Source organism: Manis javanica, chromosome 14 (genome assembly GCF_040802235.1).
Source record: "Manis javanica isolate MJ-LG chromosome 14, MJ_LKY, whole genome shotgun sequence".
Taxonomy (NCBI): Eukaryota; Metazoa; Chordata; class Mammalia; order Pholidota; family Manidae; genus Manis; species Manis javanica.
This window is the reverse complement of record NC_133169.1, coordinates 1,133,459-1,159,264: the sequence shown is the minus strand read 5'-3', so window position 1 is coordinate 1,159,264 and position 25,806 is coordinate 1,133,459. Positions and strand designations below refer to the sequence as shown.

Sequence of the window (25,806 nt, the reverse complement as noted above, 5' to 3'; positions counted from 1 at the left end):
CACCAAGGCTTGATAGATTCCTTGGGGTGGCAGGGGAGGCCATGGGGTGTAGACGCAGGCAGACAACGAGATCAGGGCGTGGGGCCTAAAGAGCAGGTCGGCACGGAGGCGCCTGGAGACTGTTCTTACTGAAGCGACTCTGCTTTCTGGAAACAGAAGTGGCTCCTTCCTTCCCTTCCCTCGTCCTGTCCCTTTTCTCCTCACTGTTCCTCCCCCACACCCCCTCTCTCATCCTCTTTATTGATGTATAGATTGCATACAATAAAATCCGCCAATTTTAAGTATACTCTGTGCTGAGCTTTGACAGATGTGTGGAGTTCTACAGCTGCCATCACAATCAAGGCTCAGAGCGGTTCCCTCACCCCTAAAAAGGGTCCTGCAGTCTCCAGGGGGGCAGAGCTCCCCTTCCTGGGCATGGGAGAGAATACAGCCAGACTTGAAGTAATAGTGCCGTGGAGACTTAACTGCCTGACAGAGGATGAAGGCGGATTTCAATACTCTCAGATGCCAGCAGTTCGTTGTTGCCAATCAAGCTGGTGGCACAGGGTAAAGAAGTCTGGTTATGGTTGAATCATAAAGTCTTGACTGAAGACAGGAGACTGAATCAGTCATTAGCTCAACACAAATTCACCCATGTCAGCTGCTTCCCTGTGCCTTCCAGGGCTCTGTCTCACCCACGGGGTGAAGCCCCAGCTCATGGCACGGCAGCCGAAGCCGTGCATGTCTGCCGTCCGCCGCCACCCCTCTCTGCCACGTGCATTCTGTACTCCAACAGCGACGTACGACCTCCAAAATCTACCCCAGGTCTGCACTCTTCTCTGTATCTCTGCTGCCACCACTCGGACAAATCCAGTGCCCAGAATTAGCCCATTAGCTGGTCCACGGGATTCTGGCACAGAACGGCCTCCCCGTCCATTTCCCAGGCTGGAAGCAGAATGACCCCTGCAAACCCCAGACCTCACTACTTTGCAGGGTTTCTGCCCACAACCCTGACAAGGGCTTCTTACTTCACAAAAAGCCCTAACGTGGACCCCAGGCCCAAATGTGACCCACCCCTATGTCCATGTGGGACTTTCCCCTTGTTCACATGCGTCATTCACTTGAGCCACCTTTTAGTTCCCCAGACATGCCGAGTTCGGCTCCAGCTCGGGGTCTTGGCAGACGCCACCCCCTCTGCCCGGGGGCTCCTGTTCTTCCTCCGAGCCAACGGGTGCGCACCCTTCAGAGGCCAGCCTACTTGCACGCTTATTCCTCCTCTGAGCTCTAATTTTGCTATGCATTTTTTTCTTTTACCGCACTCATCACAACACCTCATTAAATATGTGTGTGATTATGCAATTAATCCCATTTTCCCCACTAGATAATCATGACTCCATCATGCATATCTGTCGCCAGCATGGGGGCCCCTCAGAAGCAGGTGCTGGGCTGTCGCGGTTTCTCCCGCAACTTCCTCGGCGCCTGGAAGGAGGAGGTGCTCGGTGCCCGGGGGTGTTCCCTGAGCTCTTAGGGCTGCAGGTTCTGTGGGCTAGACCCAAGGTCAAGGCTTAGCTCCTGGGCGCATCCTGTGAGTACTGCACGGCGTTTAAACAGACTAAATGCCAATGCTAACACAGAGATATGCAAAGAACCAGTATTGCCAGCTTCTCTTCAAAAATCAAAGCCTGGAGATCTGGGGTCATTGGATCAAAATCCTGCCTGGACCTGAGTCCTGGCCGCCCCTTCGGACAGGACACTGGCTGGCTGATCACCAGCCCCTCTGGACTCCATTCTCATGGACTCGCCCTCCTGGCTGCTGCAGGCACTGGGTCTGTGACCCATGTACTAGTGAAAAGCTTACATGGGGCTCTGTTGTACACCTCCCCCCCCACCAAAATAGAAGATAGTTTGACACTGACAGCCAATGTTTGCCATAGGTGACCTTTCACCCTGTTGATCAAAGGGATTTGAGTGTTAAAATTATCAAGAGCCGAGAAATGTTAAAAGCTTAAATAACTGGAACAATATTATTCCAGTCTAAATCAAAAGAGATAAAGGAGTTTATGAGGAAGCGTCTTTGCCAGTCAGGAACCGTCATCTCCGGAGTTACACAACGGCCTTGTCGGACGCACAGACAGGACTGACGAGGATCGCTGCCCGGCAGCCCGGCCTCCCCTGCCGATGGGCACCCGCAGGCCAGGCTGCGGGCTGGGGCTCTGGAGAGCCGAGCCCCGGCCCCCGCTCGGCGCTTCGTGCCTCCTGGCCTCACCAGGTTAAAAACAGATGTTTCTGGACACGGATCTTCCACTGTTCCGACTGCTAACACATCCCAGGGGATTCCTAGAGTAGAAAGTGGCATTCTTTCCATTGCCTCGCAAGCTCTCAAAAGGACACGTGTATCATTCTGTGGAGAGTGAGAACTAACTTTTGAAGTTCTTCCTCTTTTTTTGGATAAATCCATTCTCACCTGTCAGACACCAGCCTAGATGTCAGCACTCATTCCCTGATCCGCAATCCTGAGCTACATGAGAGAAAAGCATTGCTAACTACATGTAAATTACAGTATTCACAACCTTTAATCAGACATTTGTGAGACTATGCAACCATGACCCTTGTCCTGCCGCCTGTGGGGGAAAGTACATGAGTCTGGTGGTCGGAACTGAGATTTCTTGGTTGTATCGCTTGTTGACAGTGTGAATACGGGAGTTTCTTTACCTTCCTGTTGGCCTCTTTTCGCATTTGTAACAAAGAGGATATCATCCTTTTACCAGCGGTAATGTAATGATGTACCATTTCTGTGGTTGTGAGGGCTGGAGAAGATATGTGGCCTGTCTGGCACCTGCGCAGTGCCATGCAGCCCGTGGAAACGTGGACACGCACCCTAGAGCTTCAGCCGTGTCCTCTCCCAGCCGTGCTGTGGCTGATCCAGCCTCTTTCCTTCACATTTCAATTCTGACGAGATGTACCTGGCGTTCTCTCAACACCCGTGGGACAGTGAAGGTGGCGACGTATCTGTTCTAAAGGTGGTAAAACTGGTAACACGATTAGGTAACTGCTCACGGTCACCAGCAAAATTGACACATTTCAGAGCGAGGGAAGATCACGTGCAGTCTCCTTCCAGCCTGTCCCTCAGCCCCTCAGTCGAGTTCAGTGATGACGGTGATGCCGCCTCATTCCCATTGTGTCCGGGGCTCTGGGCCAGGTGCACGTACAGCCCAAGACCCTGTAGGGCTCACAGCCCAGCGGACTGGGGTCCGTGCTGGTGCCCTAGGTGTGATGAATCTCACCTCTGAGTTTCTTCTGGGCCCACGTCAGTGGAGAAGCGACAGCCAGAGCACATTGTTCATCCACACTGAGAACCAACCAGGATAAACATCTAAGAATCACTGAGTGGCTGTAATGCCGGCTGGATATAACAGTGAGACTGCTAATATCTAATAGTATCGAACTCATTTTTAAATGGCCAGCACTTCATATCCAGATGTATTTGAGCACATAGGGGTTTTTAAATGTCCACTGAGCTGACCAAAGTAAATTGAGAGTCTCACATTCTTATGTGAGTTAATTATAAATTTCAAATTATTAAATGAATGTTTTTAATTAAGTTTATGCCACAAAAAGATGAATTATGGGCATCTTGAAACAAGTAGTGTACAATACAGATTTGCACATGGGGATATATTCTGTAACATACGAAGTGAAGATTACCAATGAGATAGTTTGGGGATGATTTATCAAGGTTTTTATTCTTTTCACCTTGAAGCATTTTATTTTGCATTCAGTCTGGAATAAAATAGGCATGTTGTATCTTTGACCGGTGGCCTACATAATATGAGGTATGATATATAAACAGTTATCTAGAGGAAGAAAGCATTAATGAATGCATTTTTTTTTTGGTGAACCCAATTTTGGCTTTGTAATCAAAATAAAAAGGTAAAACTTAAAAAAAAAATTGAAGTATAGTTGATATACAAAAAGCTAGAAGCCTTAACTGAGAAGAGGAGAAACGGCCAGAAAAGGTGATTGTACGGAGCACAGAAAGCCCCTGTTCAGCTTCTCAGCGGAGCAAATGCTTAACACAGCACGGCCTTCATCGTACATTTACTTAATTCCGTTCACTTCCTGCTCCGTCCACAGTGGGCTCTGTAATTCATTTACTCTTGTCACGATGAACTAATTAATTGCCAAAAGGGTCTCAGTACTTTTGTTCAAATGTAAAATGGTGCGTGGCAGCCTTGGGAAAGGGGACTTGATCCCGGGCGGTTCTGCTCAACCCTTAGGACGCCGTCTGGGAAATCCTCCCCCGGGACGTTCTTTGAACAGCTCTTTTCCTCTCCATTTAGTAAACTTAGTGAATGTTTCAGTGTGGATTCAGAGATTCAGAACATTCCTTCAGAAGCTGTACTTGGGCAAATTAGAAGCCCAGTGTTTTGTGAAGAGCCGGCTGTACGGCATAAGGCGTGTGAACCCCTGGAAGGAAGGCTCACATTTTTGAGATTTATGAGAATTATTATATTAGCTATTACAGTTTATTTCAGGTGTTTCTCATACACTCAAAGAAGTACTTATATAAAGTCAAAATATTCAGATGAGAAGAAAAATGTAACTGCCTACATTATGTCAAGCACTGGAATATTTTGGAAAAACCTGGAAGACTAAGTTCTCATAGAGAATTTGCAACACCACTTCGATGCAAAGAACAGTCTCGGGTGGGAATTTCATTTATTTTTTTATTCAGAGGCGGCTTGCTTCCCAGCAGACACCTAAATATCACAGAACCGATTTGGGGATGTAGTATTCAAAATGCAACTCACATTTAAAATGCAAGACTATAAACCAAATTAGAGAAAAATATTAAAATTCACCGGGAGACAAACTTTTAAAGGTAATTGACCAGAACAGCTTCAAAAATCTTAGTGAACCACAAAATTTGCTCAAAATCAACACTACAAACAGGAAGCGCATGCTGGGTTCAGAGTTTCTGAAATTTTAGCCTCAGATTGAAGCTCTTCTTGTGATAGATGTTTGTGACAGTTCCGTTGCAGATTTTTATTTCCTGCTTTAAAAACATCCTATTATATACATTTCTAAAGGAAATGTTCTCGTAAGCATTTTTACAAGTCACAATTTGTCCAGTGTGCTGAAAGGGTCACTTACACTCCCTGGCCCTCTGTGCGATTAAAGTTTTGCTCACGCACACCTGGGGAGGTCCTGCAAACTGGGAGGAGGCTGGAAACACCAGGCCACAGCTTGGCGTTTACGTCAGATGCTGTCAGATTGTGGGGACAAGGCCAGCATAGGGCTTCACAGTAGGACAGTTATGTCTTTCCTGGCCAGAACTCAGATTTCCAACCATCTCCTAACGACAGCATGACCAAGAATTAAGAAAGTGAGAAGGTTCCTGGATGACCAGTGTAGGTGTCACAAATCCACGCGTGAAGGCTCAGCGTCTTCCCCTGCAGACGATATCGTACACCTCATAGGCCTTCATTTAGAGTGTTTGCTCGCACACTACACACAATGCTGACGCTGTAGACGCTTGTAAAATCTCACAGTGGATTGGAAATAAAGGTGTAGAAATGGTTTAGGAAGACTTACTTCTCAGCTCCTGTTTTTAAAAGGGCCTGGAGAAGTTATAATGTTCAGAAAGATTTACATCCAAAGTGATTAAAAGAAAATAGCTTAGACACTTAAAGAAGAAAACCTAAAATGTAATTATTCAAAATGACTTATTCCTTCTGCGCTCTGGATAACAGACTTTTCTTTGCCATTTTAGTTTCTTTTGGCATCTATATCCTATGGGAGAGTTGATTTCATCTGAGCAGAAATAAAATGATGAGCGCTCCCCAGGGCCGAGGCTTTCACTCAACCTGAGCTTCTGGAAACAACATCTAATGCCTGCACTACAAACGGCCACAAAGTAACCATGGCAACAGCTATCGTTACCGTGTGCCAGCTTTGTGCCAGGAACTTTACACGTGTTAGGATTAATCCTCACAGTGCCCTCAGAAGGAATTACTTTGCCCACTTTGTGGATATAAAACCGAAGGTTAGTGGCAAAGGAAATCGCCCAGGTCCCCCCAGGGTTCAGAGGCAGGCCCCCCACCACCGGCCCTGAGGCCTGCACTCCCCCAGAGCTTCCTTTTCCTTCAGGCTGATGGGAGGGGGTCTGCAAATCCTAGGTGGGCTCAGGCTTCATTCCCAGATAAGGGCTGCAGGCTGGGCTGGCCGTTCACTGGTTAGAGCAAGCGGCCACTGGGCAGGGGCGGAGCCCTCTCCCCAGCCCTGTATCGGCCTCAGCCCGCAACCATCACCCCTGCTCTCCCCCTCCGACATAAGGGCAGCTGGACTCTGTGAAGCTGGCTCAGCATGGGGTCAGTTTATCTCCACTCCTGGAAAACTAGCTCAAACCACGGAAGGAAACACGGGCAAGGGTGCATTTCAGACACGAGAAGGTGGTGTTTTAGTCTAACACAGAGGCACAGTAAAATGGACAGAAGGCCTGCCTTTTACCGTGAAGGACGCTCTATCTACTTGATTGATTGGCATCTCCTTTTCGAGATCAAATGAACTCCCCCACGGACCTGCGTTTCATGGGTTTTCTCGGTTTCATGGGACCTGGGGCAGTAACCAGGTGACCAGTGGAAGCGGTGGGAGCGTTTTAAACAGTTGCTCATGAATGACTGCTGGCTGTGGGGAAGCACAGAAAACAAGTGCAACAGGAAGGGGGACGAGGTCGCAAGGTTCAGTCCCTCTGCAAACAGCCAGCAGGGGCACAAAGTCCACAGCACCCACCTCCGCCCATGATTAGAACGGAGCTTTCTGAGGGGTCTGTCCTGCACTGTGCGCCGGGCTCGTGCGGCAGCCTTCTGCAAGTGCCGTAGCAGGGGAAGGGGTTGTTTGCAAGTCACTGTACGATTCAGGAGCGACCCCAAGCATATCACCTCGCTCAGCGTCTTGCCCAGCTGGCCCTTTAAGATGCCTGAATTTCAGTTATCATTTCAATGTTTTCCTCAAGCCGAAGACGAACGCCGATACTGACACCCTCAGGCAGGACAGTCCACTGACCTGCTTTCAGCCACTTACACCTCGGTCAGAATGAGTCTGACAATTTACACGGGCAATAATACATGTGAAAGTCACTTTCTAGCCCACAAATTATCAGATAAATATTAAATTATTTGAACCCATTTTTAAGAAATGTTAACTGAGATATAACTGACATAAAACATAATCTAAACACATTTAGATGGAAGAACCGCCTTTACCATTACAGTTAACACTTATCGGTCTATTGCATGCCAGGCACTGTCCTGCGATTCCATGACAACTGAACTGTATGAGGTGGGAATGATTATCACACCTTCATACAAATGAGAGAGACGAGGCACAGACTTTCCAAAGGTAACACCCGGAAAGCGTCTGAGCCCAGATTTGCACCAGGCAGTCTAGGTCCAGAACCTGCATTATAAACCACTCTTATTACTCTCATCAAGGGTATGGTGGCTGGGACATGGGGAAGGAAGAAGAAGACGTGTGAACTATTAAAAGTCTGAAGTCACTTTTAAATGTTATTATACCAACATCCATTGCGATACAGGTATACTTCCCTTTTATCAGTTCCTGACAGAACTCTACTCTGCTTATTATGGTGGGAGCGTCAGCCTAATGGAGACAGTCAGACCAGAATCAGTAGGTACTTACCACCCTCTAGCAGAAGTGAGCACGCCTACCCCATCACCTTCATGATCTGACCCATCCATCCCTGTCATTGCTACCATCATCATTTCCTTCCAGGTTCCAGGAACCATGTTTAGTACATTGCCTAAAGGATCTCACATAACCTTCAAAGCAGAATCTCATGCAAAATCTCATTTTTGAGATGAGAAAACCGAAGCTCCAAGCTGCTGAAGTCATGGAGCCCGAAATGACGCAGCTGAAGCTTGGACTTAAGTCTGCCTTCAAAGCTTGTGACCAGAACCCTTCACCATGTCCAAAATGTAGCACTACTTCTAGTACGACCACTGCCACAAAATGCCACTTATTAAGTGTCATCTCTGTGTCAGGCTATCCTTAGGTCAGCCTCGTCCTGCGTCACTATTTCAAGCAATGGCTCGTGGGCCAAATCCAGCCCGCTGCCTGGTTTTGTAAATAAAGTTTTATTGGGACACAGCCATGCCCATTCATTTACAAATAGTCTCTAGCCATTTTTGTACTAAAGATAGAGTTAAATACTTTTGATCCATGGCCCACAAATAGTTACTATCTGGGTCTTCACAGGAAAGTTTGTGGACCCCGACCTCCAACCATTTTGCAATGTGCATATTGTTTTTCTCATTTTACAGATGAAAATATTGGAATTCAGAAAGATTAGGTAACTTGCCTATCCAACTATCCAAGAATAAGAACTCAGCCAAAAAACCGAGGTCTAGATAACTCCGGAAAATTTTCATTTTCCTCTCTGAAACTTACAAAGGCACCAATTTTTATAATTACCCATTGCAGGAAAGGAGATTTCACTTAACAATGTGGTCTTACGTGTTTGACACTGGTGTTAAAGAAGAAAACATTTTCCTTTATCAGAGGGATATTACATTCCTCTTACCTTCTGCAAATTTACTGTATTTGATTCCTTGAGGATGGATGCTCAAGGGCTTGCTTGCCTTGTTCTTAAAATGAACTTTCATGGTGTCTCCAACCTCAGCGTATAGAGTAGGCCCAAGAAGTCCTGTGGAAACAAGGATTTACAATAGGCTGTGGTCAGGATTTCCAAAGGCAGGGCTGCTAAGCAAGGAAAACAGGCAAGAGACCCCCCACACACCCGCCGTCCTTCCTTCTGGTCCTGAGGCTGACCTGCTGGCCTTCCATCAGAAAGGCCCGCCAGCCCATTAGCTCCACACGCATGTGGTCAGGTCAGGACGGGGAGGCGGCACCAGTTGGCTTGGGCCCAGAGCAGATCAGAGACTGGGAGTAACAGTTCCAGCCACGTCCACCCCACGTCCACTGTCATTTCTCAGGGACTGCCATCTCTGGTCAGCAAAGCCAGGGGTCCGATTTCAGTGATACAGAGAGATGTGGGGGGCAGGTGGGAGACCTCAGAGACCAGCTGAAGTGAGGGAGCAGGTCATCCAGCTCCCCAGCCCTGAGGCAGGGGTGAGCCTGACGGCTCCAGAGGCCAGCACACAAGCGGGGTGGGCGGAGCGGGAAGGGGCGTGTAGATTGTGAGGGACCCGGGGGTCACGGCGAGGACTTCAGCTTTCCTCCTAAGTGAAACGGGAAGTCCCTGGACATTTGGGCAAGAAACACAGGGCCAGGAATGTTTTAAAAGTTCCCCCAGCTCTGTGTAGGCAGCAGTCTGGTGGCAAGGGTGGAGGCAGGGGGCCGGGAGGTACAGACAGGAGGCGGTGGGCCGTGTGCGTGGCCGCAGAGTGGTCAGAGGTGGTGAGAAGGGAGAGAGCCAGGAGAATTTGCTGACGGGCTTGTGTGGCACGAGAGAGAGAGTGGGGACAGGGTGTCCCTGAGGGTTTGGGGCTGAGCAGCTGCGTAAATAATACCAGTTGCTTCAGTAGGGCACACAGCAGGGACAGCAGGGTAGGGGGGCAGAAGTCAAGAGTGAGGAGTCCCTTACTACACGTCAGGAGCTGTGCCAAGTTTGGAGATGGAGACGTGGCGGCAGGGGCCGAAGGGCCAGCTCTGCCTGGGAGAGAGGGTGGAGCTGCTGTCGGAGGCGGGGTCCTGTAGGGTCACCCTAGAGTTTCCCAAGTGTGGTCCGAGGTGCCAGGCCTCAGGACCACCCAGCGCCTAAGGAAAGGTTCATCCCAAGTCCTGGCTGAGCCCCGGTGACTCCAGAGGCTGAAGTTTGGGAAGCTGAATCTTAACATGTGCTGCTGCCTGAATCTGAGTCCTGTAAAGCCTGAGAACCTGTCACCGGAAGCCCTATTTCAGACAAGTGACCGGAACTGACTGCCCTCACTTCCAAGCCCTCCCCAAGCCGGTGGGGGGTTGTACCTACCCGCTGGGGCCACAGGAGCTGGAGAAGCGAGGGCAGCCATGCCCAGGGCACTCGCTGGCAGCGGTGAGGACTAACGGGCCTCCCACTTAGCGTCCCCGATGAACGGAGCCCTCGAAGTCCCTGCTTAACCCTCCCAGCATTCCTTAAGGTAGATATGAAGATCCTTATTTCACAGATGAGGAAGTAGCTTCAGAGGGTTTAAAAATCTTTCTCAATACTCTACAGTTGATTTGAGGCAGATCCATGACTGAAATGTAAATCTGACTCCAGATCTGAGCCTCACCCACACCCCTTTATATTACACCCCCACCTCATTCAGTCAGCAAACGTTTAGAGGGCCCACATCATCCCAGGTGCCAGAACTGCAATGGCGAGCAGAGGAGAGGCACTGCCCGCCTTCAGAGAGCCTACAAAGTAGTGGGAAACGCAAACTTTCAACAAATGATCACCCGAATATCTAACCACAAAGCGCAGTATGACGGAGAAGCGCAGGACTCTGACGTGCATTTGACGGGGGATCTACCGACTGTGGAGCCAGGGAGGGGGTCACGATGGAAGTGCTTCCCGGAGGAAGTGGTTCTTTAACACCCAGAAGCAACGGGTGGGCAAGGGCGTTCCAGGGAGCAGGCTGAGCCCTGCAAAGGCCCTAAGGTGCCAGAAAATGACTATTCAGGAAACTGACAGACCCGTGGGGAGGGGAGAGCTTAGTGGGCAAGAGAGGCGGCAAGTGAGGCCGAAGCCATGACACCGAGCAGGCACGGACGCTTTGTCGGCCTCCTGCAGTTCTTCTGCCTTTAACCTGAGCGCGTCCCAACGCCATTAAAGAGCTTCTAGCAGGGGTGCAACCTGGACCCGATTCTGGTTTTTACATCTCTGGCTGCATTTGTGCAGGATGGTCCGGGGAGAACGCAGAGTGGACGCTGAGAGCACAGAGGGGGGTCCTGGAGGGACACAGTGGTGAGTCAGTGTAAGGGCTCGGCAGTGGGGGTAAGCAGGGGATGAGTTGGACATGGGCAGAGGCGGGAGGTCAGGGTGCTGCGGATGGCTGGTGGGGGTCCGGCCCGGGGGGCTTGGGGCACAAGGCTGCCGTGCTCTGACATGGGGGACACTGCGGCAGGTTTCGTTTGGCGGGTGTGGTGGCAGAGCGATGGCCCCCCAGCGGCATCGGTGTCCTGATCCCTGGGCCGGCCGATACGCTGCGTCATGTGGGAAAGGGGGGCTCTGCCAGTGTGAATGGCACTGAGATGGAGAAAGCCTCCTGGCTTACCCAGGCGGGCGCAGAGCCATCACGGGGTCCTTACGAAAGGGGTGCAGGAGAATCTGAATTAGGTTGGAAGATGCTGCCCTCGGCATGGCAGGTGAAGGGGCCATGAGCCCACGAGTGCAAGTGGCCTTTAGTAACCGGAAAAGGAAAGGTTGTCCCCTAGAACTCCCGGGGAATGGAGCTCTGTCAACACCTTGACTAACCCACCGGGACCCACTCTGGACTTCTGACCTCAAGAACCGTGAGGGAATAGATCTGTGTGGCTTGAAGCCATGACACAAACAGGAAACCAACTTCCCATCAGCAACAGGCAGACATGGTCCCTGGGACAGAGGGCCTGTCTGTCCGCTCACCATGGTCTTTATCCTGCCACTGAACCCCGTCACGCGTGTATGCTTGTGCTGTTCCCGACGCTGTTTGAAGTCCGCTCTGCACGGGACCATGGAAGTCACACCGTTCAGCCCTCATTTTAGAGGTGGTCACAAAGCCCAGGAGTGGAGGCAGAGAGGGCGGCTTACCCAAGGCCAGGGGCTACTGGGCGGCATTGCTGGGCCTGGAACCCAGTTCCCAGGACCCCGGGGCCAGAGCTCTCTCTGCACCTCCCACAGCGCAGGCTCAGACCCCCGCCTTCCTGGAACAGCTCCAGGTCTACACCACATGGGACTTCCGGCCACCCTCCACTGGCTGCCCCCTGTGTGCCAGATGCCACCCTCATCCTTGCTCCCGTTGGAAGCCCCCACAGGCTGGGACACCGAGAAGCCCATGGGGCACAGGTGACGCTGTCACCTCGTCCACAGCATCTCGTCGCCGTGGCTCCTTGCAGGAGGCTTTGTCTGTCAGCGTCCACGGCTGCAAATGCCAGACGCCCACAGTGAGTCTCCTAAGCCATTTACCCTAAGACAGCCTTTCACTGCAATAAATGGCGTGTTTATTCAGCCTCCCTGTCCACTTCTTAGAATTAAGGCAAAACAAAGGGCTGTTTTCATAAACACAAGCCAAGTGCCTTTGCACATGCAAGCAAATCACGGCTTACGGTGGATTCACTGCTTGGTTCTTCCCCAGCCAGATGGCCTGAGACCCTCCCAGCCCTCTCAGGGGTCCAAAGCCAAACGGGGGGAGGGAGTGGCCCACCGGGGTCCCAGGAACACAGCAGCATGTGCCCAGTTGCAGGCGGTTTGGAGCTGGAAAGGACGCCCGAGGTCGGCTAATCTAACCCCTGCCTTCAGGTGAAGGACGCATCACAGAGCACAGGGAGGCCCATTGTTGCAGCTATTTTAAAACACCTCTGGGGACAAACATTTCGCAATCTTCCTTGAGAAGATGCAGAGACTCAAAACTAGCCATTTTAAAGCCCAGGAGAGGATCTGAAAAGAAGCCTGGGCCCTCCACCTGCCCACATATCTGCGAACCTCACTGGATGGGCACCTGCAGACCTCCAGGCCTGCAGCCAGACCCGTTCCGTCCTCAGCCCAAATCTTACTCCAAGTCCAAGCCTTTTCCTTGACCCCAGATTTGCCCCCTCTGTCAGCTACCACAGGGACCAGATAGGTGAGTAAGCTCTCACCCCTGCCCTCCAGGGGTTCCTAGTCACGCAACAGTAGGAGTTCTGGTACAGGCTGCATAAAGATGGATGTTAATGCCTCAGAGTTCACGTAATACAAATATGTTAGGAGACACCCGGGAGTAGAAAAGCAATGTTTTAAGTGCACAAGGCTTAAACCTAAATCAGCCATCGAGGTCTACTTTGGGAATTCCCCACAGAAAACCATCTCAAAGGATTTTGCTCATAATACTCTGGTCTTCAAAAACCGACCAATGCCTCCTTACTGCTTGGGAGCAGCCTCGGCCTGGCACGGAGCCCTCTTCTTGGCCTCAGCACAGTGGCTTATGCGGTGCCGACCTCCAGCACCGGTCAGCTTGGCAAAAGCCGCAAAGAGCAGGGCTCCCCCTCCCTGCCCGGCCTTCCTTCCCGGGCCCAAGGAGCGTGTTTCCCAGTGCGTTTTCCTTTCGCCCACCTACGCTTTGATCTAATTAAGTAGTTCTTAAATATCAACCGTACACCCTGAGCTTGGGGAAGGAGCTATGGAAGTGAACAGCCTCTGGGACAGAGGACGGGAATCCTTTAGCCTCCTGCCCACGGCTACAAATGTAACTTCATTGGTGACCTTACTGCCCAGCCCTCCCAGCCCCGGGGGAGGAAGCCTCTCTCCTGCCCCAGGCTGACCCAGCCCAAGCCTAGAATCCCACCCCTTCCCATTTCTTCTGAGTCTGGCTGTTGATTAGCTTCTTTTCTCTCCTTATCTATTGGGTTTTTCTCTTGAGCACTTAGGTGTTTTTAGCTGTGGGATTCTCTTTTTTATACAGCTTCAAGATGTCCTGACGCCCCTCCTTCCCTTCCAGAGCCAGCCTGTCTCTCCCCCCACTGAGCCAGGCATGGGGGAGGCATTCTCTCCCAGGCCCCCTGCCCCATCCTCTCATCTTACATCTGCACTTTGTTCCTTGGGAGGGGCTCCGAGGGGCCAGGTAGAGAGTCTCAAGAAGGGGGAGATCAAAGTCCTGCTCGTGGGAAGTGGGAATGAGGCATGGCTGTGGGACCTGGGGTCACAGGTGCCCTTCGCTGGGAGTGGTGTCAGTGGATACATACGAGAGCGCATTACGGAAGGAGAGGACACCGTGTCACAGAGAATGGGGGGCTGCTCGCAAGGGAACCGGCCATGAAGGGAACCAGAGGAAAGGCAGAGACAGGAGAGCGGGGGCGGGGGGAGACTCGACAGGATGGCCCGGACACAGCTGTGGTCTGTGTTATGGCTGATGACTGACTGCGCGCAAGGCTCTAGGAGGGAAACTGAAGATAAAGGGAGCTCTGAGGAGGCAGGGCAAGTGGGGAGAGTGAGAGAGGTGGGGGTTGACCCTGGTTAGGGGGAAGGACGGAGACCTCCTGACCGCAGTCCTGCGGGAGGAAGTTCTCCATGGCCCCTGTCATCCCTGTGAAATACGGCCCCATGTTTTAGATTCCAGAAACGCACCCAACCTACTTTCCTTGACTGAAGAAGAGAGGAGGAGAAATATTTTTCTTTAAAAATGATAGCTCTCTTGTGCCAAATAAAACAGGAGGGATGAGAAAGGTGGATGCAAGAGCGTCAGCCACAGACACACCGACCGGGCCTGGGAAGCACGGTGGAAGCAGAAGCTATTTGCTAAGCCTGACCTGCAAGCGTAAAGCAGACCGCAAGCTCTGGGAAGGCGGCGCACGGCCTGTCTTGTCCACTGTGCACCCAGGGCACCTGGTTCAGTGCCCGGCCCGGATCAGGCGCTCAATGATAGTGTGTTAGAGGATGAATAAAAACTCAAACACTTAAAGGTTTTGTTTAGCTTTTTCAGCAAGGTTAAAAACAGGCAGCCTCATGGGTGTGTGACCTACGTGTCTGTACCTGGCCCTGTGCTCAGAAGGGCCCTTGCACAGGTTAGTGACCTGCTGTCACTGTTTTGAAATTCTCCATAATGTGTATAAAGGGTCCCACATTTTCATTCTGCGCTGGCCCCACAAATTATATAGCCTGTAAGTGTTAAAAACAGATTTCTATAAAATGTCATTGAATGGATATTTATATATATATATACACACACACACATACACATATATATGAATATCAAATTATCCTTAGAGCTTTATCTTTAAAATTAAAAACATATATTTCAGGCTTACCTGAAGTTTTAGGTTGTGGTTTTTCATTTTGAAAATATGCATCATACTCTCTGTAGACAATTTTCTGAAACAAAGTTGCAGAAGAATTCAAACTAGAAATAAAATATAAAAATTAATTTGAAAGGCCTAGAGGAGAAATAAATCTCTCATGTTCTCAGACTTGTAGTAGGAAAAAACAGTATTCTAATTGTATTTCAGAAACCTAAGGTTTTTATAAATATGAACAGTAAGTGAAGAGAATAAAATAATTATTGGTCTCTTCAAGAATGTTCTGTCATTATCATTCCTTCACAAATTTAGTCTGCCCTAATTCATTCACTCAGAATCAATTTTTTAAAAAACCTAAGATCATAGCATAAACCCAAACTTTAGATTTTAAATGATTAAAAATACCAAATCCCTTATGAACAAATGTGTGGGCTATTGATCCAGTACAATTTTAAGCTACTGGGGAGCATTTTCAAAGACTATGGGTGTGGGGGACCCTATTTCTAGTTAATAAGTTGGAGATGGTTGATGGAATAAAAGCTTGGGGTTGGTACTGGAAACAAGAAAAAAAACCTGAGTCTCTGGAAGTTCAGTAACTTGTCTGAGGACAGGTGATAAATGGCAGGACCAAGGTCAAAAAGGTGAAGCCATTGTATCGTGGTGAAGACCTGGAGAGGGGCAGGCAGGGGTTATGGGGTGACCTGCGGTCCTTCCGAGTCCCTGAAGACAGCACACCGTTTCTCTCCTTGTCTTAGACGCAGAGAGGAAGGTGAAAGGGAAGAGAATTGGGAGAGGTTTTCAGAGATGTCTGAGCTAGCTGACCAGCTCTGTTAAGCTTGCGAACCCAGAGAAGGTGGCCCACCTTAGTGAAGGCACAACAGGGTGGGATGTTAGGCCCACAAGCTGTGGTTTCTACATAGCACGGTGGCTGAGAGAGCAGGCTGTGGCTTCAAAACATCTGGGTTCAAATCCTGTACCTACCCCTTATTAACTGTACAGCCCTGGAACATATGTGCCTTGATTTCTGTAACTGTGAGGTGGGAAGGGTAGAACCCCTCCTCCCCACAGAACTGTTATCAACATTAAATTAAGTTGATGCCAGCAAAGGGCTCAGAGCTGGCACTCCATACATGTTAGCGAGTTATATTTTAAAAGCACAGTAACAGTTGGTTTTTAGCTTTCAGGCTTATTCTCACAGTTTTTACGAGGTGGGATACAGGAACTGGGCCAGCGTTTGGGGGCAGAGGTGAGGCATGAGCTGGCATTTCTGGGAAGGCTGGCTGTCGAGGGCAGTGGGTGCTCAACACTGGAAACACTCAAGTAGAGACTGCACAGCCACCAGGTAGGGGTGATCGTGCTGGGCTGCGGGGGTGGATAGGAGGCTGAAACATGGAAGTTGGAAATGAATTACATGACCTCTTAGAGTTCTTCGAGCCCAAGTGGCTTAGGATTCCATATGCTGGTTGCATCCCTAGTGTGCGGTTCCCTTGTTATTTATTTTTCTCATTGAAAATCAGTTGAGAACCAACCCCCACCCCACTCCCAGTCCTAGTTCTTTAAATACGGAAGCATAGATGATGGCGTGAAGTCTCTACTAAGAAAAACCAGTCTTTCATGTGGAGTAATTTTAGAAGTGTTTTCCTAACATTTTATGGTACGTTTTGTGTGTACACACTGAGGTGTATCTGTTTTGATTTTGAACAATTGCTATTGAAAAATAACCTGAGCAGAAAGTTTAAGATGATAAGAATCCAAGCAATATGCATGATGGATTTTTCCATTTATGAGGATTTCTTAAAGATGATTTATTAATAATTAAAACCACATAAAACTAGAAGCCTAGAGGGAAAAGTATATGTGTATGTTTTTTCATATCTGTTACTAAATCCATGTAAGAAAATGAATAAGTTACCTTAGGGAAATTTTCAAAAACTCTCACTTCAGACCTGGTATAAGAATAATAGATGTATTTCATCTCTAAAAGGCATCGTCCTGCTAATGTCAGATGAAATAAAAGGGAAGATCTTTGCTTTGTGCGAAAATAGTTTGGCAAGGGATGGAGTCGTCTGCTGATTTCCTTATAGTGACTATCATTTGGCTCTGGGCGCAGGGCAGTGGATACAAGTTCTTAGTTTAAGCAGCCAGATATACAGGTCGGCTCTTTCATATGGAAGTACTAAGGAGAAATGATATGATCTGAAGTTAAAAATATTGACAGCTGGCCTGGGTCACCGCTGGATTCAATAACTGACACCGCAGGAGAGTCTTCCTACAGTTCTGGAAACCCAGCTTCATAATGGGGCTCCCGGAGGACTCACCCCATGAACCTGGCTCTCGCCCTCTGTCGTTCTGCCCCCCTGGATTCTGCTTATTTTCAGCGTTAACTGTGGACGGAAGAACAAACTCTCATGGGGAAGCACCGAGTGCCACGGGAAAGGCAGCAAATTCGTGTTCTACCCACGAGCAGGAAAGCCTCACGTGGGAAAGGCTGTTATTTATCTTTGAGGTTTTAGTTCATGGCAGCCCCCCAAGGGGCTGGGTGTGACCTAGATCACCACCTTGCAAACCAGTATTTAAAATATTTTTTAAATGGAAGGATTTCCTGTTATCGCAAGATCAAAACAGTGTGCAATGCCCTCCAAAATAACCCAGCTACAAAGCATAGTCTTGAAGGGTTAATGTCATCCACTAAAAGACTTAAAACATTATTTCTTGGCCAACCATTTTGGTTTTGTAATTGCAAAAGAGAAGCACCTCTTTCACAATCCTCTCAACTGTGATGTTAAGAAAAAAAAATTGAGTCACACTCAGAGGTTAACCATTAAAACAAAAATACAGCTAACTGGAAAGATTGGGTAGATCGTATGATTTGTTCAATTTCTGGGAAGTCTTCTTAACATTTCAATTGGGGAAAATAATTTGCAACTCAAAGACGGCTTTATATTTAAACTCCCTCTTAGTTTGGCTTTTAATAGCGACTCTACCGAAAAGGCCAGGGTTGACCGAACCCCCGGAGGAAACGAGAGTGTAGAAAAATGAAGGGTCCCACGAAGCAGGAAAAAGGTGAAAGAACAAAAATGTTGCCTTTTTATGGACTGAAGATGTTTTGAAAGCCATTTACAAGAAAGCAACAAAATCATGGCACTTGTCATTGAATAATCTGCTTATAATGGAGGAGGAGGTGTACGACGTCTTCAGGTGCAGAAGATGAAGCTACGGAGAACGGGACAGACTGTGTGGATAGAAGCTCGGAGAAGACAGGAGGTCCTGGACGTCTGCAGAAGGGGCTGCACAGCTAGGGGTGGGGGGCTCGTGAGGGCGCCGCGCCTGATGCCTGTGAATCAACCCATACGTTAAAGCGACAGCAGTCGTGCGAACAGAACTCACAACAAACTCTTGAAAGCGGCACCTGTAGCCAAACCGAGTCTTTTCTGCACGGTCAGAACGATACACCGTGTCACTGCGGGAGGGTTGGCATCCATCAAATGTCTCCCGGTCACCTTACTCTCCCACTGATCCCACTTACCTGAGGTCTAAACAAACAACAAACAGAGCCACCGACCGCGCCGGGGGAGGGGGGGGGCGCCCCGCTCACCTGCGCTCGGCGGGCCGGTAGCTCCAGCCCAGGTGCTGGGCGGCCACGAAGAACTGCCGCAGCCGCGCGGCCCCGGCGCCGGGCGCGCCCCAGGCCGCCCACAGGGCCCCCAGGACCAGCAGCGCCCGCAGGCCTGGGCCCCCGGGGCCCATGGCGCCTCCTGGCCGCCCCCGGGGCCTCGGGCCGCCGCGACCACCGGGCCCACCGGGTCCCGGTAGGGCTGCCAGCTGCCGATTGCGCCGCGCCGGCCGTGCGCTCCCCGCGCTCCGTGCGCCCCGCCGGCCGTGCGCCCCCCACCGCGCCGAGCCAGCGGCGGCCGCCGTGCTCCTCCCCTCGGCCCCCCGGGCGCCGGCCGCGGCCTCGCCTGCCAGCCCCTCCTAGGCTCTGACGGCAGGGATTGGTTGGGTCACTGCCCCGGGGCGCGGCCGGGTCAGTGACCGTCTCCGCAGGTGGAGGGAGGGCCGGGACCCGCGCGGCGGGGGTGCAGGGCCAGCCCCTGGCTCTGAGCCGCCAGCTGCCCCCGCGCTTCCCTCCGCTGGGGCCGCCGGCCAGCAGCCCTCTCCACGCACAACTGCCGCGGCAAAGCCGGCCCTGGGCAGGCCCTCTGCCACCCCCAGGGCCCTGGGACCCTTGCGCGTAACCACACGCCTCTCCTGATGGCAGGGAAGGGGTGTTCTGCCCTGGCACTGGGCACAGGGGGTGTATTTTCGAGTGCTGAGGAAGCAGGGGGTGAGCAAGCACGTGGACAGGGCCGCATTCCTGACTCCTGCCAGGCACAGCTCTGTCTTGATGAGGCGGGGGCCGGCTTGGGGCCGCGCCCAGCACAGGCTTAGGGGCTTGGCCGAGAGAAGCAGCGGACCAGGTCTGCATCCCCCACCAGCGGTGTTGTTCGGGTAAGTTAACCTCTGTGGAGCTCAGTTTTGACATCTGCGGAACAGGCCCGATAATAATTTCCCTGATACGGTCGTTGGGAGGCAGAGGTGTGTAATTCTAGCAGTTGGAAAGCACACGGCACCTATTTGCTTCTATGATTATATTTTTCCCGCCTCCGGGGCCCCCTGTGTTTCTCAGAGGATATGGCTGTTTCACACTGCCTTCAGATCTTATTTTGCTATTCACAGAAAATCTGAGAATTACGTTGTCTGAGCACCGATATGACCTGTCTGGGGTTCCCTGCATCTACATGCCTTCAAGCTTGTTAGGATTTGTCTCAATAGAGTCAGTAAACTGTGACCTGGCACGTCCCATGAGGTCTCAGTGACTGACGTCAGAGTCCTCAACAACCTCACGTCTCTATGCACAATCTTTTGTCTGCTCCTTTGCTGACATTATTCTATTGGCCTAGAAGGTCCACTGTCCCCTTTGCTGTCCACTCTTGAAAGTCCAATCAGAGTTCTTCCTATCTCCCTGATTTGGGGCTCAAGTTGACCTTTCCATTTTACGAACTCCTACAGCACTATTCAGATAATGTTCTCTGGTTGAGCACGCTCTGTTCTGTCCTGTGGACATCTGTTGTTTTTCCAACTGGATCATAAGCTAGCCGAGTGCAGGAACAGGGCCTTACTCCTCTGCGTCTGTGAGGTCGGATCGGTGGTTTGCCAAGCTGGTAAATCACCGGACTTCCCTGGGAAGCTTTCACAAAATGTGGACCCTGGCTCAGGAGACAGCGCCGAGAACCGCTGCCCTGTAATGCCTAACCTAGTGGCCGCATAGCCGAGAAACTTTTCAAAAGCACTGCGTCTCCAAATCCCAAGGTTTCTACTGAAATGCTCGCTAGTTCTCGTAACCTTTAGACTATTTTACCATCTTTATCTGCATGTTTACTTGTGTGCCATTCAGCCCACATAACATGCTCATTGCCTCACATTTCAGAGAAAACAATTTTGTTTGTCTCTCTAGGTTTTGAGTCAGTTCCAGATAACCACTGTGTAACTTTCAACAACCTATTTAGTAAACAGATGATTCAACAGAGAACATCTGTTCTTCCAAGAAGACCATTCAGGTGATAAAGACTTTCTCTGCGTCTCTGATTTTTTCCTTGCACGGGGGTGGGGGGCTGGGGGGGTTGGGGGGTGTGTTATATATATTTGATTGACGGGGCCAGCTCTAACTGGGACAACTGTAAGTGTTTATTATACTGATGCAAACATAGTGGTATACACAGACTTTATGGAACAAAACATCGAATGATAGGACATGGGCTCTGAGGGGGGAATCCTTTAAATTACACATTTGAGTATTGGTCTTTGGGTCCTTGGGCGGAGAGTGACTGCTGGAGGGAGGGCAGCTGTACACTGACAGGGTCCTTTCTGTCTTGGTTCACGGTCTTCTGCAGAAGGGGCTGCTCTGGAAGCCTCGCAGCAGAGTCCGGAGGCCTCAGTAACAGCAAATACTTCTGCAGGAGGCTGCGGATGATCTTAGAGAAATCCCCTCAAGTCAGGACGCCGCCTGCCTTCCAGCATGGAGGATGCATTCCTCCAGTCTCAAAGTAAAGAGGCATTATTTTTCCGTACTCTGATCTTCTGATAAGCCAAATGACCCAGTCTCTGGCTGATGAGTATTTCCAGGGACAGCCGGGCAGAGCCCACAGCCCACAGCAGAAGCATCCAGTCCTGGCTCCTGGGGCTCATGTTGGAGCAGGACGGGTGCTGGAGGGGAGTCTGAGCTCCTGGTACAATCCTGCTCTGACCCAGAGCTCATCCAGACGAAATTCCACATCGTTTATTTAAAGTATTCACAGAAATCTCAGCAAGTACACCGCAGTTAAAGTCAAATCTAGCCGGAAGCCTGTGTGCAAAAATAGGATCCTGTGGAGGCTTAGATGACCAAGAGGAGAGGACAGGTCTCTGAAAATGAGACAAAAGAAATTAAAATAATTATACTGTCATCGTATCCATCCCCTGAAGTTCTCTTTCTAGATCCCAGATATCCTGCCATCTTGGCTACTTTTCTTGGGAAACTCAACTACTCACTGACCTTCTTGGGGAGGCAGATTATTTTCATTTCCCCAGCAGGTGGCACAGAGTTCCTAAAATTTTCCCAGCAGCCGTGACTTCTGGTTATCACGCAAGGCCACGGTGTGAGTGCCAGCTAGCGGCCACCCGTGGGAATGCCACGCCTCCTGAAATAAGTGTGTCTTAGTGGGACGTGTCCATCCTGGAGGAAATGGGAATCCTCACATGGACTTACTTTTTATTGTCACTCTATTGCTGTTTCTGTCCCCTTCTGCCAACGCAATTTCCGTCATGGCTTGAAAATTTAATACATGCTTAAGACTTAACTCATGACGACAGAAAGAAAAGTCAAGCTTTATATTCTTCCTGTTTCCCTACTGGTCTGTGTCCTTCTGAAATATCTTCATGGGTAACGTACCTCAAGGGCTCGGGTCAAATGCAGCATTCGTAAAAACTCCATATGTTCCTAGGTGGCTAAAGAACAGAAACACAGAGATGACCTGCTGTGTGGTGCTGAGTCCCTGACCACAGTCCAGGGGCCACAGATCACCACCCATCCCTGGAATTCTGCTTTGAAACAGAAAGAATATCAGCCAGGTCTCCGAGATCCCACTCCCCAGCCCTTGGTCTCTGCATTGCACTTAACACCCACGGGAGGTGATTATTGGTGCTTTTAGGTTCTTAGTTCCCGTTATGCCCTCTTCCTGGTGAGAGGGCACCCTTACAAAATCCCCAGCCTTGACCCCTGCCCACCTGGCAGAGATTTTCAGAGAATGGTGGTGCTGACCCCTAAGGGGGGACTTTCGATTTTCATAATGACCAGGAGAAATATGGACATTTATTGGTAGGGGTCGGGGGTGCTAAAGTTCTAATAGGTACAGGATGCCAAAGAATTGTCCTACACCCCATACAGCTTTAGGACATTCAGTCAGTATTCCTGTTGGTGAAAAACCTCTGAGACTGGAACTTACTGCATGTAAATATTAAAGTTTTTTGTTTTTATCTTTTAAAATGCAATTGCCATGTGAATTGTGGGAAGATTATAACATTTTTTCCCAGCCCCCTACCAGAGTTGTTCACCGTTTTAAAAAATGAGGCTGGTGTTAGCAAGTGCTCTGATGCTGTTTGAGTCCCTGATACAATCTTCCTGGCAGGTGGCCTTTATGGCCGTGGCCTCCATGGTGACCCTGTTGCAAGGCCGGGCCCCCGGTGACCTCAGCATCCTCAGTGTGGTGCCCCCATGTTAGCATCTGTTTCCGTTATAAATCACGTTCCCTTGATCACTTCTTTATAATTAGGGTAATTACTGACTTTTAAAGATGTTATGTATGTGTAGTTAGGATATATTATCTGTGTCTTTTACTTCAAAATTAGTAAAGAGGACACTGCAAAAGATTTGTTGCAAAAAGGGGGTGTTATGTATTCCATAAAATCCTTCTGGAATATTACACTGAACTGAAAAATCAAAGTAGAAAACTTTAGACAATCATAAAACATTTCCTCCTTACCTGTGAGGGTTCAAGGGGCTTTTCCCATCATCTGAAATAAGCAAGGAGACAAAATTGATTGGTTTAAAAGAAAATGGGAACGAAGGAGAAAGGTGGTCGGTGAGAAGGGCCGCTGGGAAAGGTGGTGGGCGGTTTTCAGGTGGTGCCTTACAGGGACCCTCCAGGAGCGGCCCCCCCAGGAGGCAGGACGGTTTCAGGCTGATCACACATCTGACAGCACAGCACAGGCCGTGCGGCCTTCCTTCCATCCTCGTCTTCCCGTTCCCTGACGGCCCTTCTGCCTTCATCAGGTCCCTGCCTCTGCTGTGGGCTCTTTGGCTGTTCCCGTTGAGATCACTGCTTCTCGAAGTACATTTCTTTGGCACTTGAGGCCCCAGTCCTGGCCCCCCTCAGCCACTGGTGGGACAAGCTGGTCGTGGGCACGGATCTGCACCAGCATGACAGAGGGCGTTCTCCCTCCTGGTGCCCTGGGGGCTGGGGGCCTGCTCCCATAATTAAATAAGGGACTCTGATCGTGGAACCTTGACACATGGCGTCAGGCCTGTCAGTCATCCCACGGGCAGTTAAAGGGGAAAAGCATCTCCTGGCAAAGTAAGTTTAGATGTTAAGTCGACTGAAGGTGAACAAGTAAACGTATCCCAGGGCATCAGGGTGCCTCCGGCAGGTAACGAGGGTGCAGTTCACATTTGCAGAGAGGGACATAGTACACAGCCTTTTCCTGTTACTTGAGCATAGAGTAGAACCCTAGAAAGTTTAAAATCCACCTGGGACAGGTCAAGGAAAAGCTCCCCATCCTCACAGATGAATTTATTTATTATTAAAGATATTAGAGGATGGGCAACTGCCAGTCCCTCCCCATGGCTCGGAGGGTTCCCTGGAAATGTCTCCAACCGAAGGAAGAGCGTGGGAAGATGCAGGCACAATGATCCCTATGTAGGTATGGAGATGGGTGTCCAGGTATGAGGGGTTCCTGCCTCCGCCCTCTGGGTGTCATTGAGCAAGCACGGATGCTGCCTGGAGGGCTGGCTGTGGCTCTGGTCTTTGGCAGTGGGTTTCTCCTGCTCTGCCACCCTGCCCATCCTGGCACAGGAGAGGACAGGAAGGAACCTCAGGACCCGGCCTCCAGGCAGTGTGAGCCGGGACCCCGGGGCTCTGCTGAGCGGTGAAGAGCGGGCGCCAAGCCCCTCCTACCTGTCTGCTGGGCACTCTTAGCACAGCCGCCTCGAGCGGCCTGGACTTGAGCGTACCTGCCCGCTGGTGCCCCCGCTCACTGTCCACAGGGAGTGACGAGGAGGGGCCCCATCGGCTCACACAGAGGGCTTTCTGAGCTGTTGGGCAGCATCTGGGGCAGAGAAAGGTGTCCAACCCTTGAGGGCTGGTCCCCTGTCATTCCTAGGCTGCTGTTCTTGGCTGAACCCTCTGATGAGCCATTTTCCCTTTAAGAGGTTTATCATTTTGGCCTCTTCCTTGGTTGTGTCCCTCATCAGCACCCCATTTCTCATGATAAGCGCACACCCCTGAGCTCCTGAACACCGAGGCGTGAGCAAGAGCCTCCTCCACGGGCCGCTTCGGGTCCAGATGCTCTAAACGGCACCGTCCCGGCAGCTTCACCTCTCCTGGTCTTTTCACACATTATTCTCCCTGCAGGAACTCTATTTCCACTTTTTCTCCCTTGGCAAAATCCCTTTTCCTCCCCAAAATTAAGCCGAAAGAAGACTTGCTGGCCTCTCAGTCTGGTTGGGACAGGACACCTCTGTTTTGTGCTCCAGTCACACTGGGGTTGTTTTGTCCTGACACATGGTATCAGCATTGAGTCTACTTGTCTGTCTCCCCTAACTTCCTTAATATCATTCTGGGCCCCACTGCCAATCCCGTTGGTCAATAAATGCCTCTTGCAGGAAGGAATCATGGAGAGAAGTGTGAAGCTTTTCCATTTAGTTCTGGTGATGCCAACAAGCAGCTGGCCCCCCTAGAACTGACGGGGAGGGCTTTCAGAAAACACGTATTTCCAGGCGCATCTCCAGATCACCCTACATGAGGGTCTGAGTTTTTAACAGGTGATTCTGAAGGGCGGTCAATTCTCAGGGTGTTTTCTCTGAATGCAAATGTTTTCCAACAGGAGCTACTGAAGTGGTGGTTTCACCGCCCCACCCCGCATCACAGGGAAAAAGAAAATTAGGAAAAGATTCTTTCTTATTTACCGTTCTGTCTGAAACGCTTTTTTAGCAGAGCCAGCAGTGTCCCACATGTCACCAAACCTACTGTAGAAGCCACCGCTCCACCGACGTAGGTCAGCGCTTCCTGGACGGTCAGCGGCCTCTCTGCAAAACAGATACATGACCTCACAGGTGTACTGCGCCCTCGTTCTCCAGAAGGGGCCTCAGAATTCAAAGAGGTGAGATCAGGTGGGGTCAGGGGTCCTGGTGGTGCTGACAACCCTGCACAAGAGACCTGGAAGCCCTAAGACCACAGCATGGAGCATTGAGCAGGCTCAATTTTATCCCTGGTACTTAAATATCATAGTTTCCAAGGAGTCAGGGTAAGGACCTATCAAAAGGAACCAAACGATTAAATGGTGGACAAAAGAAATGGAAGCTTGGACAAGTAAAAATAAAAAAATAAAACCATGCTGTGATGTTTTGTTTTTGTATTTTTTTTTTTTTTGACAATTGAAGATGCAATTGTGCAACAAAAACTAATGATAAGTTGTAGAGGAAAAAAAAAAGAAAAAAAGGAAGGTGGATGAAATAAATTCTACAAACAGATGGAGCTTAAGTAAGAAAGATCAGTGGTATTTTTAGAG

The 25,806-nt window shown here is 50.1% G+C and overlaps 2 protein-coding genes and 2 long non-coding RNA genes across 9 annotated transcripts in view; 1 reads left to right on the top strand and 3 right to left on the bottom strand.

Annotated features, from left to right (window-relative positions):
* Nucleotides 1-18,697, bottom strand: part of F5 (coagulation factor V) — a 60,660-nt gene extending 41,963 nt beyond the window's left edge. For both annotated transcript variants that reach the window (XM_073221537.1, XM_073221538.1), the window contains exons 1-3: nt 18,542-18,697; nt 14,959-15,050; nt 8,582-8,704 (exon numbers count right to left, since the gene is read on the bottom strand). In XM_073221537.1, coding sequence (XP_073077638.1) covers nt 8,582-8,704; nt 14,959-15,050; nt 18,542-18,693 — 367 coding nt within the window. In that variant the 5' untranslated portion in view covers nt 18,694-18,697. The remainder of the gene's footprint in view (nt 1-8,581; nt 8,705-14,958; nt 15,051-18,541) is intronic.
* LOC140846107 (uncharacterized) lies at nt 16,404-18,164 on the bottom strand. Its single transcript, XR_012125005.1, has 2 exons — nt 17,265-18,164; nt 16,404-17,122 (listed from the first exon to the last, which is right to left on the bottom strand). It is a non-coding gene; the product is annotated as an uncharacterized lncRNA (long non-coding RNA).
* Nucleotides 18,698-19,056: 359 nt separating the features above from the next.
* On the top strand, nt 19,057-25,631 carry LOC140846104 (uncharacterized). Of its 4 annotated transcripts, none has more exons than XR_012124999.1 (4): nt 19,057-19,434; nt 20,441-20,543; nt 20,877-21,029; nt 25,233-25,631. It is a non-coding gene; the product is annotated as an uncharacterized lncRNA (long non-coding RNA). The 4 variants fall into 4 exon arrangements; XR_012124997.1 differs by having other exon boundaries at nt 25,230-25,631; XR_012124998.1 differs by lacking the exon at nt 25,233-25,631 and adding an exon at nt 21,966-22,996.
* The window catches only part of SELP (selectin P), a 34,585-nt gene continuing 29,427 nt past the window's right edge, over nt 20,649-25,806 (bottom strand). For both annotated transcript variants that reach the window (XM_017679353.3, XM_017679354.3), the window contains 4 exons: nt 25,205-25,324; nt 23,004-23,034; nt 21,914-21,969; nt 20,649-21,387 (listed from right to left, as the gene is read on the bottom strand). In XM_017679353.3, the coding sequence (XP_017534842.3) occupies nt 21,915-21,969; nt 23,004-23,034; nt 25,205-25,324 (206 nt within the window). In that variant the 3' untranslated portion in view covers nt 20,649-21,387; nt 21,914. The remainder of the gene's footprint in view (nt 21,388-21,913; nt 21,970-23,003; nt 23,035-25,204; nt 25,325-25,806) is intronic.